Raw genomic sequence first — 16,630 nt, forward strand, 5'->3', positions numbered from 1 at the left:
GGATTCTCTGGGAAGCCAGGGAATAGATTGCAGAGCCTTTGGCTTTGATATTTACATTGCCATTGCCTACAGGAATATTGTCAGAAGACTGGAGGATAGCAAACGTTGTCCCCTTGTTCAGGAAGGGAAGTAGAGACAACCCTGGTAATTATTGACTAGTGAACCTTACTTTGGTTGTGGGTAAAGTGTTGGAAAAGGTTATAAAGCATAGGATTTATCATCTAGAAAGGAATAAGTTGATTAGGTACAGTCAACATGGTTTGTGAAGGGTAATTCATGCCTCACAAATCTAACTGAGTTCTTTGAGATGGTGACCAAACAGGTGGATGAGGGTAAAGCGGTTGATATGGTATATATGGATTTCAGTTAGGTGTTTGATATGATTCCCCACGGTGAGCAATTGCACAAAATACGGAGGCATGGGTTTGAGGGTGATTTAGTGGTTTGGATCAGAAATTGGCCAGCTGAAAGAAGACAGTGGGTGGTGGTTGATGGGAAACATTCTTCCTGGAGTTCGGTTACTAGTGCTATATCACAAGGATCTGTTTTGGGCTACTGTTGTTTGTCATTTTTACAAATGACCTGGATGAGGGCATAGAAAGATTTGTTTGTAAATTTGTGGATGACACTAAGGTTGGTGGAGTTGTGGATATTGCTGAAGGATGTTACAGGTGACAGAGGGACATAGCTAAGCTGCAGAGCTGGGCTGAGAGGTGGTAAATGGAGTTTAATATGGAAAAGTGAGAGGTGATTCACTTTGGAAGGAGTAACAGGAATACAGAGTGCTGGGATAATGGTAAGATTCTTGGTAGTGTGGATGAGCAGAGAGATCTCTGTGTCCATGTACATATATCCCTGAAAGTTGCTACTCACGTTGATAGGGTTTTTGAGAAGGCGTATGGTGTGTTAGCTTTTGTTGGTAGAAGGATTGTGCTTCGGAGCCATAGGATCATGTTGCAGCTGTACAAAACTCTGGGTGCGGCCACATTTGGAGTATTGCATACAATTTTGGTCGCCGCATCATAGGAAGGATGTGGAAGCATTGGAAAGGGTGCAGAGAAGATTTACCATGATGTTGCCTGGAATGGAGGGTAGGTCTTCTGAGGAAAGGCTGAGGGACCTGTGGCTGTTTTCATTGGAGTGAAGAAGTTTTGAGAAGTGACTTCATTGAGACCAGTGAGAGCCTTTTTCCTTGGATGGTCTTGGCTAGCGTGAGGGGACATTGCTTTAAATTGAGGGTGATAGATCTAGGACAGATGTCAGAGGTAGTTTCTTTACACAGAATAGTACAGGCATGGAACGCCCTGCCTGCAACAATAGTAGACTCACCAACTAAGGGCATTTAAATGGTCATTGGATAAACATATGGACAAAAATGGAATAGTGTACGATCGAAAAGCTTCAGCTTAGTTCCACAGGTCAGTGCACTGACCGAAGGGTCTGTACTGCGCTCTAATATTCTTCGTTCTCTGGAATGGCATTGAGGGTCAAAAAATGCCAATCAGCATAATTTTCATCTTTTAGTGTTAACTGTTTAGTGGAGAGACAAGAAGTAAGTCTACTCTGAATTACTTCAAGCATGTGCCAGCTGCTTACTTTCAAAGTATTGGAAGAGATCTCTTTGCAGCCTCATCAACACGTGAGAGTAAATATTCATCAGAAAGGAGCTGAAATCAAAGGCAGTGGTAACGGCATATCAAAATGCCGTGTTATACATTACGCATCAATCTGTAATTCCTTGCAGTCTGACATATTATCTTTATTACAGATGTGTACTTCTGAGCAATTTGTTTGTCAAACTGTGTATTTCACTTGCCAAATTGTTCTAATTCTCTGTGTATGAAACTGAAATTTTCAAACTGACACTTATAATTATGTTTAATAGCTAATTTTTCTTTAGGATTGTGCTTCCAATTATACAAGCATATCAGGGTTGAAGGCTCATCTTGGTTCTTGTACAAGGGTAGGTATAACTTTCTTTAAAGTTTGTGGAAAAGGAAATTTATTATGTCTTTTTGTTGTAAAGTCTGTACTGAGATTTTAGTCTACTAGAACTCTTTTGGTACCATGTTGCAATTTGTATATGAACTGATACTAACCTTGTTGTAACCATCCATGTTTTGCCTTGTTCATGTCTGTTGGAAGATTCCCATTTTTCTTTCTTCCATTTTACTTTGTCTGTTTTCAATGTGAAACCAATGACTCTTACCAAAAGATTTTGTTAACTTTTATTGTTGGATATTGTTATTGAATTAGTGGACTGTATTTTATTTCTAGGCAGCTATTTGGGGTGGGGGGGGGAGCTGATGTTCAAAAGAAAAATTTAGAGAAGCTTTTCAAAAGGTTTGTTTATTGGGTGTTTTCTATAACTGAGATATAAAGAATTTCCCCATTTCAAAGAAAAGCTTCCAATTATAGGTCTGTGTAGGAATTGATTGCTATATATTAGGACCTTATGTCTTTGGATGGTCATTTCAGTAGGAATAACTGTTAAACAATAAGGTTAAAGTTTGTTGCTTTTAACGATAATTCCAATAAGGGAAATTCTGAAGAAATTGCTTAATTATTGACAGTAAGTGTATATTTTATGCAATGTTTTCTCTGTGCTCCTCCTTTCGTCGGAAGTGAATACCTAAACTGGAAACAGAAGAATTGTAAAATGACCCCTATCCTATTCAGTATGTATTTTGTTGCAAGGTTGTTTCAGAATCTGTCTTGGATCAGGGTCACAGCTCAATGGTATTTCTGTTCTGACTTCTGCATTGGGACTAAAATATACTTTTGGTTTCTTGTCTGTCTTAAAATCATATGGACTTTTATTATTGGGAATCTTAGGTGAAGGATACCAAAAAGTAATGGTTAGATGTTGCCACTCTGATTTCAAATCATTGAGCACAATGGGAGGAAGGGGAGACAGGGATTATGTACGAATTTCTGATTTATATGTGGAAGTCATTTATATGGAGTCAAAAGCACACAGAGTATTTCTTAAGAGGAGAAGAAAGGAAGATTCAATGAGGAGTAATCCTGATGTCTTAATGTCATCTGGAGAGGGGAAAAGATGCATTCAGAAAACTACTGCCTTAGGCATTAAGTTTTCAGGTTGTTCTTGCCAAGCATGTGAAGGACATTCTGATGTCAGTTTTTGCAGGCTTAAATAAAATTGATTTGTGAAGTCTTATATGTTTGTGGTGAACAAACTTTCTCTCTGAATTTTCTTGGGGGATGCATGGGTGAGGTTTTAATAGTTAGATTCTCAAGACGTGTTGAAACTTCCTTTTGAAGAGCTGGATGTTTATTGCATCATTTTGACTGATTCTGATGTAGAGAAAAGCAAGATATAGTGATTTAGCCATTTTATTTTGAAGATCATGGTGTTTGCGTCTAAAGCACTGCCTCTTTTCCCTTCCATTAAATGGATCCTACTTCAAGGAACTGGATGGTACAGTGAGTTAGATATTGACTTTCACATGGGTTTAGTCATTTAGACTGAGTTGCTTATGAAATTCAATTTATTATCTGTGGTGATGTAGAAATATAGAGTGTTAAAGCTGAGGCATATTGTTGGGATAATAGAAACCTTACTCTGCATTGACCTGTACTTTGCCTGACCTGGACTGCTTAATACTGTAATTAGTATCTGAATTGGGAAGAGTCTGTTTCTCAACAGTGACATCATGGCTGAGTAGAAAAGTTATATTGTGCCACAGTTAAAGTTGATCATTTGATACTGTTAAATGCTGGTATTTGTTTATTTTTTTTCTTGAACTACTAGGGAGAGTATGTTGCTGGAAAGTATAAGTGTCTGCTATGTGAAAAAGAATTCGGCTCTGAGAGTGGAGTAAAATATCATATTAATAACGTACACTTTGAGGTAAAAACGTATTATTCTTGGTATTCTATATCGTAATCCAAAGAATGTAGATTTGATCCTTTTTAAAAATAGAATTGTTTGTTCAAATTTTAAAGTTAAGGGTGACATTCAAAACGTGTCATGGATTTTATGCATTTCCACATTTTAGATGTGAATAGGAGTGGCCACTTGGTTAATTGTGGTTTTGCTGAGTAATGTGTTATGTTGGAACAGATTTGTATCATTGCAGACATGATTAAGGGCTTTGAGATTTTTAGTTAAAAAAAATGGGATTTATAAGATGAGTGCTCACTTGTTTTATGGCTAACTCATATCTTGTCAATAGCTATCTCATAATCTTAGCAGAATACTGGCTGCAAAAAGGTGGCTAAGTTCGACACTGATTTAGATGAATTAGCACCAGTAATTCATGCTGATCTATCTCAAAATTTAATTTGATGTCTTGGCTAATGCCCACTTACATTAATTCCTTTGCGTCTGTCCCTGACTTTGGAAGTTACATTTGTTAAACGATGATTTTGAATATCAACAGAAATAAGGAAAAAAGGAACATTATTCATAATTCAATGTAACGTTTTATAAATGGATCCTGTTAGTGAAGCTGTCATTTGAAGAATGTTGATCATTTTTGATTTCTTAAAAACACAAAAATTATGCGTCTAATACAGGGTTGACGGTCAATAAAATGCTTGTCAATGTAACTGTAATTCCTCTTTTTACCACTCTATTTCTTATGATTAATATGATGTTCACTTTTATGGACAGGACTGGTTTCTTCCTACTTCTAAAGCAGCTAAAGAATTCAAGCCCTTGGTGAAATTTAGCAAAAAACAGCCTAAAATATCAACAAAGAAAAAGTCATCATCAAAAGTTGACAAGAAACAGAATGCACAAACAGTTTTAGAGATGTCCTTCCTTAAAAAAGTCTGTGAGAGTTCTAAAGAACATGATCAATATAGGTTTACTGATAGTGAGGAAGAACAAGATGAACAAGAAAAAGTTGGAACCTGGCATCTCAAAAGACCAAGTGCAAAAGCTGAATTAAAGACTGATCAAGCCAAGAAATAAGCAACTGTGGTGGATTAAAGAATAATAAATGGATTATTTAGCTTGACAGACAACCACAAGCTGTATGGGCATTGATTAAAACACAGTAACAGATCTGCAGATAAGTATAATTTGCATTTGTTGACAAGGTTTTTTTTTGTAATTTTAAGTTGTGCACTCATATCCATGTGTTCTTGGGAATAAGGAATTGGACCACATTAATTTTTTTGTCATACATAGTTTGGAAAAATGAAAATAAAAGTCAGGTTGTGCGCGTACATTTAGTGAAGACTGTGGATGTGTTTTGTGTGTAATGTAAACCTTCTGCTTCACACTCCCTTAATAGTTATAGTTTAATATCCACATGATGGAAATGTTGTGCTATTTTAAGAGGAGAAAATTATTAATATAATTTCACATTTCATAAATAAGAATCTGGAGTCTCAGTATAATTCACTACAGGGGTGAATGTGCTCATTTTTGTGCGCCACTGGTTTGGAAGAGGCTAGAAATCACTGGTGCTACGTACTGACAATGATCTGATTACTTCATATATTTCAGTCTGTTTCTTTGTGCAAAGGAAGAATTCAGGCTAGAAATCCCTGTATGACAGATTACCACCTGTTTCAAGAGGTACAAAGAAGACTGGTTGTAATCTTGGGTGTTAAAAAATGAACATGTTTGTTTATTTATTTAAGATTTTTTTTGTGTAACATTTGAAATATTAGAAATGTTGTCTAGCGGTGGCTAGTTATTAAGTTGTGCTGATCTATAATGCCTTAAATTTTCAGGGCAACGAATAAGAATACTTGATGTAGAGTCAGTCTCATCTTCTGACGTTTTCATAAGATTAATTCTAGATTGTTGGTAGTTTTGGTGGTTCATCGGTAGCTTTCCAAATAAAAATATTGCATTTTGTTTCAATAGCTGTCTACATGCGCTATACTAAATGCAACAATTTAATCTCCTTTATCCAATTGTTACAGAAAAGGATATGTAATTATCAATAGCACAATTTTCGATTTATTCCATTTAACAGGAATACCTCAAACCTCCTGAGTTTTCTACTCTTGATGGGATAAGTAAACTTTAGATGAAAAAGAGTTCCTTTATTATAGTGTGCTGAATGATAGCAATGTGAGCTATATCTGCATGTCATAAGGAACCTACTGTGATATCCCATTACTTGGACATCATGAATAATGTATTCTTTATGTGATGGCTTTCATTATTTACAACATGAAATTTATCTGATAATGTAGTAAACACAGTCATTTTTAATAATTTTATTGTTCAGGTTCTCTGTCCTTTTTACCTGTCTTAGTATTAGTGAAGACAAGCATGTGAAATCTGTTCTTAACAATCAACTTTGCTAAATAAACTTAATCTCTCAGTGCCAACTTGGTAGAGACCAGCTAAAAAGCTAATCATATTCAGGGTGTAGTAGTACTAGTACTGCAAAATATTTTTAAAAATGTTATTATATAGCTGACATCACAAATTAAAGTTATAATATATGTATAATTTCAAGGCATCATCATTCAGTTATGAATTTTTGGAATTCTATACCTCAGAAATCAGTGAATATTCAGCTGCAGAGTACACTTAAAGAACTGAAAACAATGAATTTATGAGCACCAAAGGAACCATGTGTGGGAACAAGTGAGAAAGCTGATTTGAGGTAGCTATGATCTTAATGGCAATGCCATTTTTGAAGCAATTTGCTCTCCTGCAACTCCTGTTTCTTTCTTGTCAAAAATCATCAGTAATCACCAGTCTTTGGAAATGAGCATAAAGTAAATGCTACCCAGGAATCATTTTATTGAATGTACATACACTACGCAATGTGCCTTTAATGTGTCTTTTACAAACCAGGTACATTATTACAATATTTCTCAAAATTTGGCTTTATCTTAGTATAAGTAATGACTGTAACAATTAAATCACGAAATAACCAGTGATTTTTTACATGACAAAAGGCATATTAAAAGCTTTTTTTTAATATTAGGCTTTTATCTACAATGATTTATCTCTATTATTGAAATGTAACCGTTAATATTTTAAAATGCTTTACTGCATTCTCAATGATATTTTATGATTCTATTGGTAGTTTCTAACCTAAGAACCAGCAGGAGATTTAGCCTTATTTTATTAAAATTGTGTTAGCATTAAATTTATATAAATGCTTTTTGTTTGTTATAAATTGGAGACTAAAGCCGTTTTACAATCTTGCATTACATTTCAGTAATATTGTTTCTGACTATCACTTCTCTATGACATAGACAAATTAATTTACACAATAGTAATTGTGAAAGTGTACATTTAAGTAAGCATTTCTTTCCAGGCACCTAAGACTCAAAATAAACAAGGTGCTTGATTATAACATGAATATGCACATGTACATGCACTTGCTCATGTTGTGGTGTGAAAATAACCTCTTGCCCAGAATTCCTTCTGGTATAGTGATAATCTAGTCATACTATTTTGACCATCAATATTCTCTGCATTTTTACAAATATTATCTTGTGCTCTGTGGAACTTCATTCTTTTTTGTGTCTGACTTGGACAATTAAAATCTTGGTTATAGCAATGAAATTGAATGAGTTTGTTTCAGTGCAAAGTTCAAAGACCTTTTGTATTTAGTGTTGTGGAGAAAAGGAGAAACAAAGGCAGTGAAAAGAAAGTACTCAATATAAAAGAACAAAAGGTGCTCCCAATATGACCAGCTCAAAGGATTAATTAAAAATTGAATTTTTTTTTGTCCTTCGATGTTGTTTTTCTATGACTATGCACTTCTCTCCAATTTTCTTTCCTTTGCAAACTTTCTCAATAATGAAGTGTTACAGGCAACATCTCCTGTCCATTCTCAAATGTATTATTTTTCATGATAATTTTTAAAAATTGCAGTCAATTTGATTTGATCGCAGTGTCAAGCATTTATACTTGCTGACTTAGGGAAGGAAACATTTATCTGAAACTCAATGACAACAAACTCTTAGGCTGATATACTCATCTGAAATTCCAATGAGGGTTAATAGAAGAAGTATTAAGTTTTCACATACTGAGTATTATATTGTCGAGTAACTTTTAGGTTTATTACTTTACAATTTTTCTTCTTTGTTATACTTCAGAATACACTATGAAATAAACAAAGTGATGCAACTATACAGCAGGTTATTGTATGAAAAATAAATAAAAGTGTTTTATCACAAGGATTTCAATCTGAAGTTTCTTTGCCTTTGTTTCCTGATGCTGCACATTTTCCAACAATGTTTTGGTCTACCACTTACTATGCTGTACAAAAGGCTCTTGCAGTTCTCTGGACCTTTAACTGTCTCTTGTCATAAAGAAAGAAAAAAAATTGAACAATGTTCTGGGAGGTCAGACCAAGTTAATTACAAGTATCTTGAGTATATTTAGTCAAATGTAATGTGTTGATATGATGGATTTAAACAATTAGTATTGGATAAGCTCTTGAAGAAGTTTTTGTGTTGAACTTTATTCAAGGGTTGGGGAGAAAGATGTAGTTACCCAAATCTGTGGTTATGCAGCTCCGTCAAATGATTACAACATTTTAATGAATTGGGCAATTTTATTTTTGAAATAAGATACATGGGGGGGCAGCACGGTGGCTCAGTGGTTAGCACTACTGACTCACAGCACCAGGGACCTGGGTTCAATTTCACCCTCAGGCGATTGTCTGTGTGTGGAGTTTGCACATTCTTCCTGTATCTGCGTGGATTTCCTCCAGGTGTTCCAGTTTCCTCCCACAGTCAAAAGAAGTGTAGGTGAGGTAAATTGGCCATGCTGAATTGCCCATGGTGTTCAGGAATGTGCAGGTTAGGTGCATTAGTCAGGGAAAATGTCAAGTAATAGAATAGGGGAATGGGTATGGTGGGATACTCTTCGGAGGGTTGAACATAGAACATGACAGCACAGTACAGGCCCTTTGGCCCTCTATGTTGCGACAACCTGTGAAACCAACCTGAAGCCTATCTATCCTACACTATTTCATTTTCATCCATATGTTTATTCAATGATTATTTAAATGCCCTTAGTTGGCGAGTCTACTACCGATGCAGGCAGGGCACTCCACGCCTCTACTACTCTGAGTAAAGAAACTACCTCTGACGCCTGTCCAATAACTTATCACCCCTCAATTTAAACCTATGTCTCCTCATGCTAGCCATCAACATCTGAGGAAAACGGCTCTCGCTGTCCACCCTATCTAACCCTCTCATTATCTTTTTTGTCTCAATTAAGTCACCTCTCAACCTTCTCTCTAATGAAAACACCCTCAAGTCCTCAGCCTTTCCTCAGAGGACCTTCCCTCCATGCCAGGCAACATCATAGCAAGTCGCCTCTGAACCTTTCGCAACGCTTCCATGTCCTTCCTATAATGCAGTGATCGGAACTGTACACGATAACCCAAGTACGGTTGCACCAGACTTTTGTACAGTTGCAGCATAACCTCATGGCTGCAAAACTCAATCCCTCTACCAATAAAAGCTAATACACTGTATGTCTTTTACCAGCTCTTATCAACCTGGGTAGCAACTTTCCAGGATCCATGTACCTGGACACCGAGATAGAATCAGAGAGATGTACAGCATGGAAACAGACCCTTCGGTCCAACCCGTCCATGCCGACCAGATATCCCAACCCAATCTATTCCCACCTGCCAGCACCCGGACCATATCCCTCCAAACCCTTCCTATTCATATACCCATCCAAATGCCTCTTAAATGTTGCAATTGTACCAGCCTCCACCACAACCTGTGGCAGCTCATTCCATACACGTACCACCCTCTGCGTGAAAAAGTTGCCCCTTAGGTCTCTTTTATATCTTTCCCCTCACCCTAAACCTATGCCCTCTAGTTCTGGACTCCCCGACCCCAGGGAAAAGACTTTGCCTATTTACCCTATCCATGCCTTTCATAATTTTGTAAACCTCTATAAGGTCACCCCTCAGCCTCCGACACTCCAAGGAAAACAGCCCCAGCCTGTTCAGCCTCTCCCTGTAGCTCAGATCCTCCAACCCTGGCAACATCCTAGTAAATCTTTTCTGAACCGTTTCAAGTTTCACAACATCTTTCCGATAGGAAGGAGACCGGAATTGCACGCAATATTCCAACAGTGGCCTAACCAATGTCCTGTACAGCTGCAACATGACCTCCCAACTCCTGTACTCAATACTCTGTCCAATAAAGAAAAACATACCAAACGCCGCCTTCACTATCCTATCTACCTGCGACTCCACTTTCAAGGAGCTATGAACCTGCACTTCAAGGTCTCTTTGTTCAGCAACATTCCCTAGGACCTTACCATTAAGTGTAAAAGTGCTGCTAAGATTTGCTTTCCTAAAATGCAGCACCTCGCATTTATCTGAATTAAACTCCATCTGCCACTTCTCAGCCCATTGGCCCATCTGGTCCAGATCCTGTTGTAATCTGAGGTAACCCTCTTCGCTGTCCACTACACCTCCAATTTTGGTGTCATCTGCAAACTTACTAACTGTATCTCTTATGCTGGGGTACACCTGATCAGGTCCTGGGGATTTATCCACCTTTAACCGTTTCAAGACATCCAGCACTTCCTCCTCTGTAATCCGGACATTTTGCAAGATGTCACCATCTATTTCCCTACAGTCTATATCTTCCATATCCATTTCCACAGTAAATACTGATGCAAAATATTCATTTAGTATCTCCCCCATTTTCTGTGGCTCCACACAAAGGCCGCCTTGCTGATCTTTGAGGGGCCCGATTCTCTCCCTAGTTACCCTTTTGTCCTTAATATATTTGTAAAAACCCTTTGGATTCTCCTTAATTCTATTTGCCAAAGCTATCTCATGTCCCCATTTTGCCCTCCTGATTTCCCTCTTAAGTATACTGCTACTTTCTTTATACCCTTCTAAGGATTCACTCGATCTATCCTGTCTATACCTGACATATGCTTCCTTTTTCTTAACCAAACCCTCAATTTCTTTAGTCATCCAGCATTCCCTTTCACTCTGACGGGAATATACTTTCTCTGGATTCTTGTTATCTCATTTCTGAAGGCTTCCCATTTTCCAGTCTAGTCCTTTACCTGCAAACATCTGTCTCCAATCAGCTTTCGAAAGTTCTTGCCTAATACCGTCAAAATTGGCCTTTCTCCAAGTTAGAACTTCAACTTTTAGATCTGGTCTATCTTTTTCCATCACTATTTTAAAACTAATAGAATTATGGTCACTGGCCCCAAAGTGCTCCCCCACTGACACCTCAGTCACTTGCCTGACCTGATTTCCCAAGAGTAGATCAAGTTTTGCACTTTCTCTAGTAGGTACATCCACATACTGACTCAGAAAATTATCTTGTACACATTTGAGAAATTCTTCTCCATCTAAACCTTTAACACTATGGCAGTCTCAGTCGATATTTGGAAAGTTAAAATCCCCTACCATAACGACCCTATTATTCTTACAGATAGCTGAGATCTCCTTACAAGTTTGTTTCTCAATTTCCCTCTGACTATTGGGGGGAGGGGGGGGGGTCTATAATACAATCCCAATAAGGTGATCATCCCTTTCTTATTTCTCAGTTCCACCCAAATAACTTCCCTGGATGTATTTCTGGGAATATCCTCCCTCAGCACAGCTGTAATGCTATCTCTTATCAAAAATGCCACTCCCCCCTCTCTTGCCTCCCTTTCTATCCTTCCTGTAGCATTTGTATCCTAGAACATTAAGCTGCCAGTTCTGCCCATCCCTGAGCCATGTTTCTATAATTGCTATGATACCCCAGTGCCATGTTCCTAACCATGCCCTGAGTTCATCTGCCTTCCCTGTTAGGCCCCTTGCATTGAAATAAATGCAGTTTAATTTATTAGTCCTACCTTGTCCCTGCCTGCCCTGACTGTTTGACTCACTTCTGTTCTCAGCTGTACCCGTCTCAGATTGACCTCTTTCAAAGTTTGTGAGAAGATTTGTAGCTCGGGTGCTCGTTGCTGTGGTTCTGTTCGCCGAGCTGGAAGTTTTTGTTGCAAACGTTTCGTCCCCTATCTAGGTGACATCCTCAGTGCTTGGGAGCCTCCTGTGAAGCGCTTCTGTGGTGTTTCCTCCGGCATTTATAGTGGCCTGTCCCTGCCGCTTCCGGTTGTCAGTTTCAGCTGTCCGCTGTAGTGGCCGGTATATTGGGTCCAGGTCTATGTGTTTGTTGATGGAGTTTGTGGATGAGTGCCATGCTTCTAGGAATTCCCTGGCTGTTCTTTGTTTCGCTTGCCCTATAATGGTAGTGTTGTCCCAGTCAAATTCATGTTGCTTGTCGTCTGTGTGTGTAGCTACTAGGGATAGCTGGTCATGTCATTTCGTGGCTAGTTGATGTTCGTGGATGTAGATCGTTAGCTGTCTTCCTGTTTGTCCTATATAGTGTTTTGTGCAGTCCTTGCATGGGATTTTGTACACTACATTAGTTTTGCTCATGCTGGGTATCGGGTCCTTCGTTTCGGTGAGTTGTTGTCTGAGAGTGGCTGTTGGTTTGTGTGCTGTTATAAGTCCTAGTGGTCGCAGTAGTCTGGCTGTCATTTCAGAGATGTTCTTGATGTATGGTTGTGTGGCTAGTCTTTTGGGTTGCAGCATGTCCTCATCCACAAACTCCATCAACAAACACGTAGATCTGGACCCAATATACCCGCCACTACAACGGACAGCTGAAACTGACAACCGGAAGCGGCAGGGACAGGCCACTATCAATGCCGGAAGAAACACCACAGAAGCGCTTCACAGGGGGCTCCCAAGCACTGAGGATGTCACCTAGACAGGGGACGAAATGTTTGCAACAAAAACTTCCAGCTCGGCGAACAGAACCACAGCATTGATCTCTTTCCTCACGAGTATTATCGTTCATTAGCAGAGGGATTGAATTCAAGAGTCGTGAAGTGATGTTGCAGCTGTACAGGACTTTGGTTAGGCCACAGTTGGAGTACTGTGTGCAGTTCTGGTCGCCTCACTTTAGGAAAGATGTGGAAGCTTTGGAGAGGGTGCAGAGAAGATTTACCAGGATGTTGCCTGGAATGGAGAGGAAGTCGTACGAGGATAGGTTGAGAGTTCTCGGCCTTTTCTCGTTGGAACGGCGAAGGATGAGGGGTGACTTGATAGAGGTTTATAAGATGATCAGAGGAATAGATAGAGTAGACAGTCAGAAACTTTTTCCCCGGGTACAACAGAGTGTTACAAGGGGACATAAATTTAAGGTGAAGGGTGGAAGGTATAGGGGAGATGTCAGGGGTGGGTTCTTTACCCAGAGAGTGGTGGGGGCATGGAATGCGCTGCCCGTGGGTGTGGTAGAGTCGGAATCATTGGCGACCTTTAAGCGGCATTTGGATAGGTACATGGATGGGTACTTAATCTAGGTTAGAAGTTCGGCACAACATCGTGGGCCGAAGGGCCTGTTCTGTGCTGTATTGTTCTATGTTCTATGTTCTATGATCTCCCTGGGTCCCACCCCCCTCCCCCCCACCTTACTAGTTTAAATCCTCCCAAGCAGTTCTAGCAAATTTTCCTGCCAGTATATTAGTCCCCTTCCAATTTAGGTGCAATCCGTCCTTCTTGTATAGGTCACTTCTATCCCAAAAGAGATTCCAATGATCCAAAAATGTCCTCCTATTCCTGCCCTCACTAGCTCGTAGCACTGGGAGTAATCCAGATATTACTACCCTTGAGGACCTCCTCTTTAAATTTCTGCTTAATGCTCTGTAATCTCCCTTCAGAATCTCAACCTTTTCCCGTCCAATGTCATTGGTTCCAATGTGGACAATGACCTCTTGCTGGCCCCTCTCCCCAATGAGAACATTCTGCAACCTCTCTGAGACATCCTTGATCCTGGCACCGGGAAACAACACACCATTCTGCTGTTTCTCTGCTGGCCACAGAAACGTCTGTCTGTACCTCTGACTACAGAATCCCTAACACAATTGATCTCTTGGAAGCTGACGTACCCCTCGTTGCATTAGAGCCAGTCTCAATACCAGAAACTTGGCTGTTCGTGCTACGTTCCCCTGAGAATCCATCACCCCCTACATTTTCCAAAACAGCATACCTGTTTGAAATGGTTATATCCACAAAAGACTCCTGCGCTAGCTGCCCACCTCTCTTACCCTTTCTGGAGTTAACCCATCTATGTGACTGTATCTGAGACTTTCCCCCCTTCCTATAACTGCCATCCATCACATACTGTTGCTGTTGCAAATTCCTCATCGCTTCTATCTGTCTTTCCAACTGATCCACTCGATCTGATAAGATTCGCATCCAACAGCATTTAGGGCAGATATAATCCGCAGTCACCCTTAAACTCTCTTTAAACTCCCACATCCCACAAGAAGTACATATCACTGATCTCTCTGTTCATCCACACTACCAAGGATCTGACCATTAGCCCAGTACTCTGTATTCCTGTTTTTCCTTCCAAACCGAATCACCTCACACTTTTCCGCATTAAACTCCACTTGCCACCTAACAGCCTACACTGCAGCTTATCTATGCCCCTCTGTAATCTGCAACATCCTTCTGTATGGTCCACAACACCATCCACGTTAATGTCATTCATAAATTTACTAATCCATCCTTCTACGCTCTCATCCAGGTCAATTATAAAAATGACAAACAGCAGTGGCCCCAAAACAGATTCTTGCAGTACACCACTAGTAACTGAACAGCAAGATGAACATTTCCCATCAACCACCACCCCCTGTCTTCTTTCAGCTAGCCAATTTCTGGTCCAAGCCAATTTCTGGTCCAAGCCATTAAATCACCCTCAATCCCATTCCTCTGTATTTTGTGCAATAGCCTACTGTGGGGAATCTTATCAAACGCCTTACTGAAATCCATATACACCACATCAACCGCTTAACCCTCATCCACCTGTTTGGTCACCATCTCAAAGAACTCAATAAGGTTTGTGAGACATGACCTACCTTTCACAAAGCCGTGTTGACTATCCCTAATCAACTTAGAACTTAAATCATTATGGAACAGTACAGGCCCTTTAGCACTCTATGTTGTGCAGACCTGTGAAACCAACCTAAAGCCCAACTAACCTGCACTGTTCCATTCTTATCCATATCTAGTTTGGAGTGGTGCTGGAAAAGCACAGCAGATCAGGCAGCATTCAAGGAGCAGGAAAATCGACGTTTCAGGCAAAAGCCCTTCATCAGGGTTTTGCCCAAAACGTCAATTTTCCCTCTCCTGACCTGCTGTGCTTTTCCAGGACCACTCTAATCTAGACTGTGATATTCAGTATCTGCGGTCCTCACTTTTGCCATTCTTATCCATATGCCTATCCAATGACCATTTAAGTGCCCTTAACGTTGGCAAGTCTACTACTGTTGCAAGCAGTGTGCTATACACACCTACTACTCTGAGTTAAGACACTACCTCTGACATCTGTCCTGTATCTATCACCCCTCAATTTAAAGCTATGTCCCCTCATGTGAGCCATCACCATCCAAAGAAAAAGACTCTCACTGTCCACCCTATCTAACCTGATTGTCTTATATGTTTAAATTAAGTCACCTCTCAACCTCCTCTCAAATGAAAACAGTCTCAAGTCCTTCAGCCTTTCCTCTTAAGACCTTCCTTCCATACCAGGCAACATCCGAGTGAATCTCCTCTGAACCTTTTCCAAAGTTTCCACATCTTTCCTATAATGTGATAAATAGAACTGTACGCGATACTCCAAGTGTGGCCGCACCAGAGTTTTATACCGCTGCAGCATGACCTCATGGTTCGGAAACTCAATCCCTCTACCAATAAGAGCTAACACACCATATGCCTGCTTAACAACCCCATTAACCTGGGTGGCAACTTTCAAGGATCTATGTATCTGGACACCAAGATCTCTCTGCTCACCTACACTACCAAGAATCTTACCATTAGCCCAGTACTCTGCATTCATGTTACTCCTTCCAAAGTTAATCACTTCACACTTATCTGCATTAAACTCCATTTGCCACCTGTCAGCCTAGCTCTGCAGCTTATCAATGTCCCTCTATAACTATCACCATCCTTCCTCACTATCCACAACTCTACCAACTTTAGTGTTATCTTGAAATTTATTAACCCATCCTTCTATGCCCTCATCCAGGTCATTTATAAAAATGATAAACAGCAGTGCACCTCAAACAGATCCTTGTAGTACACCACTCGTAGCTGCACTTCAGGATGAATACTTCCCATCAACCACCACCCTCTATCTTCTTTCAGCTAACCAAATTTCTGATCCTTTCAGAAATTATTCTCTTCTGAACGTATTCCTTTGTAGGTGATAAACCTATCCCTTACAACATTTTCCAATGCATGAACAAGGGAATATTTGTTATCCTCCAGTCTTCTGGCACGACTCCTGTACACAATGATGACATAAAGATAAAAGCCAAAGTCTGCATTCTCCTCCCTGGCTTCCCAGAGAATCCTAGGATAAATCCCATTCAGTCCAGAGGACTTATCTATTTGCACACTTTCCAGAATTGTTAACACCTTCTTGTGAACCTCTATCCCGTCGAATACCCTGTATCTTGGTATTATCCTCAACAACATTGTCTCTTTGTGTCAATACCGATGAAAATTATTTATTTAGTGCTTCTCCTATCTCCTCAGACTCCATGCACAGTTTCCCACTACGTCCTTTACTGTTGTCATTCCTTTTTCCCTGATATACCTACGGAAAGCTTTAG

The 16,630-nt window shown here is 39.7% G+C and overlaps 1 protein-coding gene across 5 annotated transcripts in view; it reads left to right on the forward strand.

The window, feature by feature from the left end:
- Nucleotides 1–8,149, forward strand: part of znf512 (zinc finger protein 512) — a 70,632-nt gene extending 62,483 nt beyond the window's left edge. For 4 of the 5 annotated variants that reach the window (XM_087979749.1, XM_087979729.1, XM_087979743.1 and 1 more), the window contains 3 exons: nucleotides 1,901–1,963; nucleotides 3,776–3,874; nucleotides 4,640–8,149. In XM_087979749.1, coding sequence (XP_087835875.1) covers nucleotides 1,901–1,963; nucleotides 3,776–3,874; nucleotides 4,640–4,942 — 465 coding nt within the window. In that variant the 3' untranslated portion in view covers nucleotides 4,943–8,149. The remainder of the gene's footprint in view (nucleotides 1–1,900; nucleotides 1,964–3,775; nucleotides 3,875–4,639) is intronic. The other variant, XM_087979741.1, reaches the window with a different exon arrangement.
- The last annotated feature ends 8,481 nt before the right edge of the window (nucleotides 8,150–16,630 follow it).

This window comes from Chiloscyllium plagiosum, unplaced genomic scaffold (genome assembly GCF_037043375.1).
Source record: "Chiloscyllium plagiosum isolate Xiang-an unplaced genomic scaffold, Cpla_swu_hap1 HiC_scaffold_3, whole genome shotgun sequence".
NCBI classification, from domain to species: Eukaryota; Metazoa; Chordata; class Chondrichthyes; order Orectolobiformes; family Hemiscylliidae; genus Chiloscyllium; species Chiloscyllium plagiosum.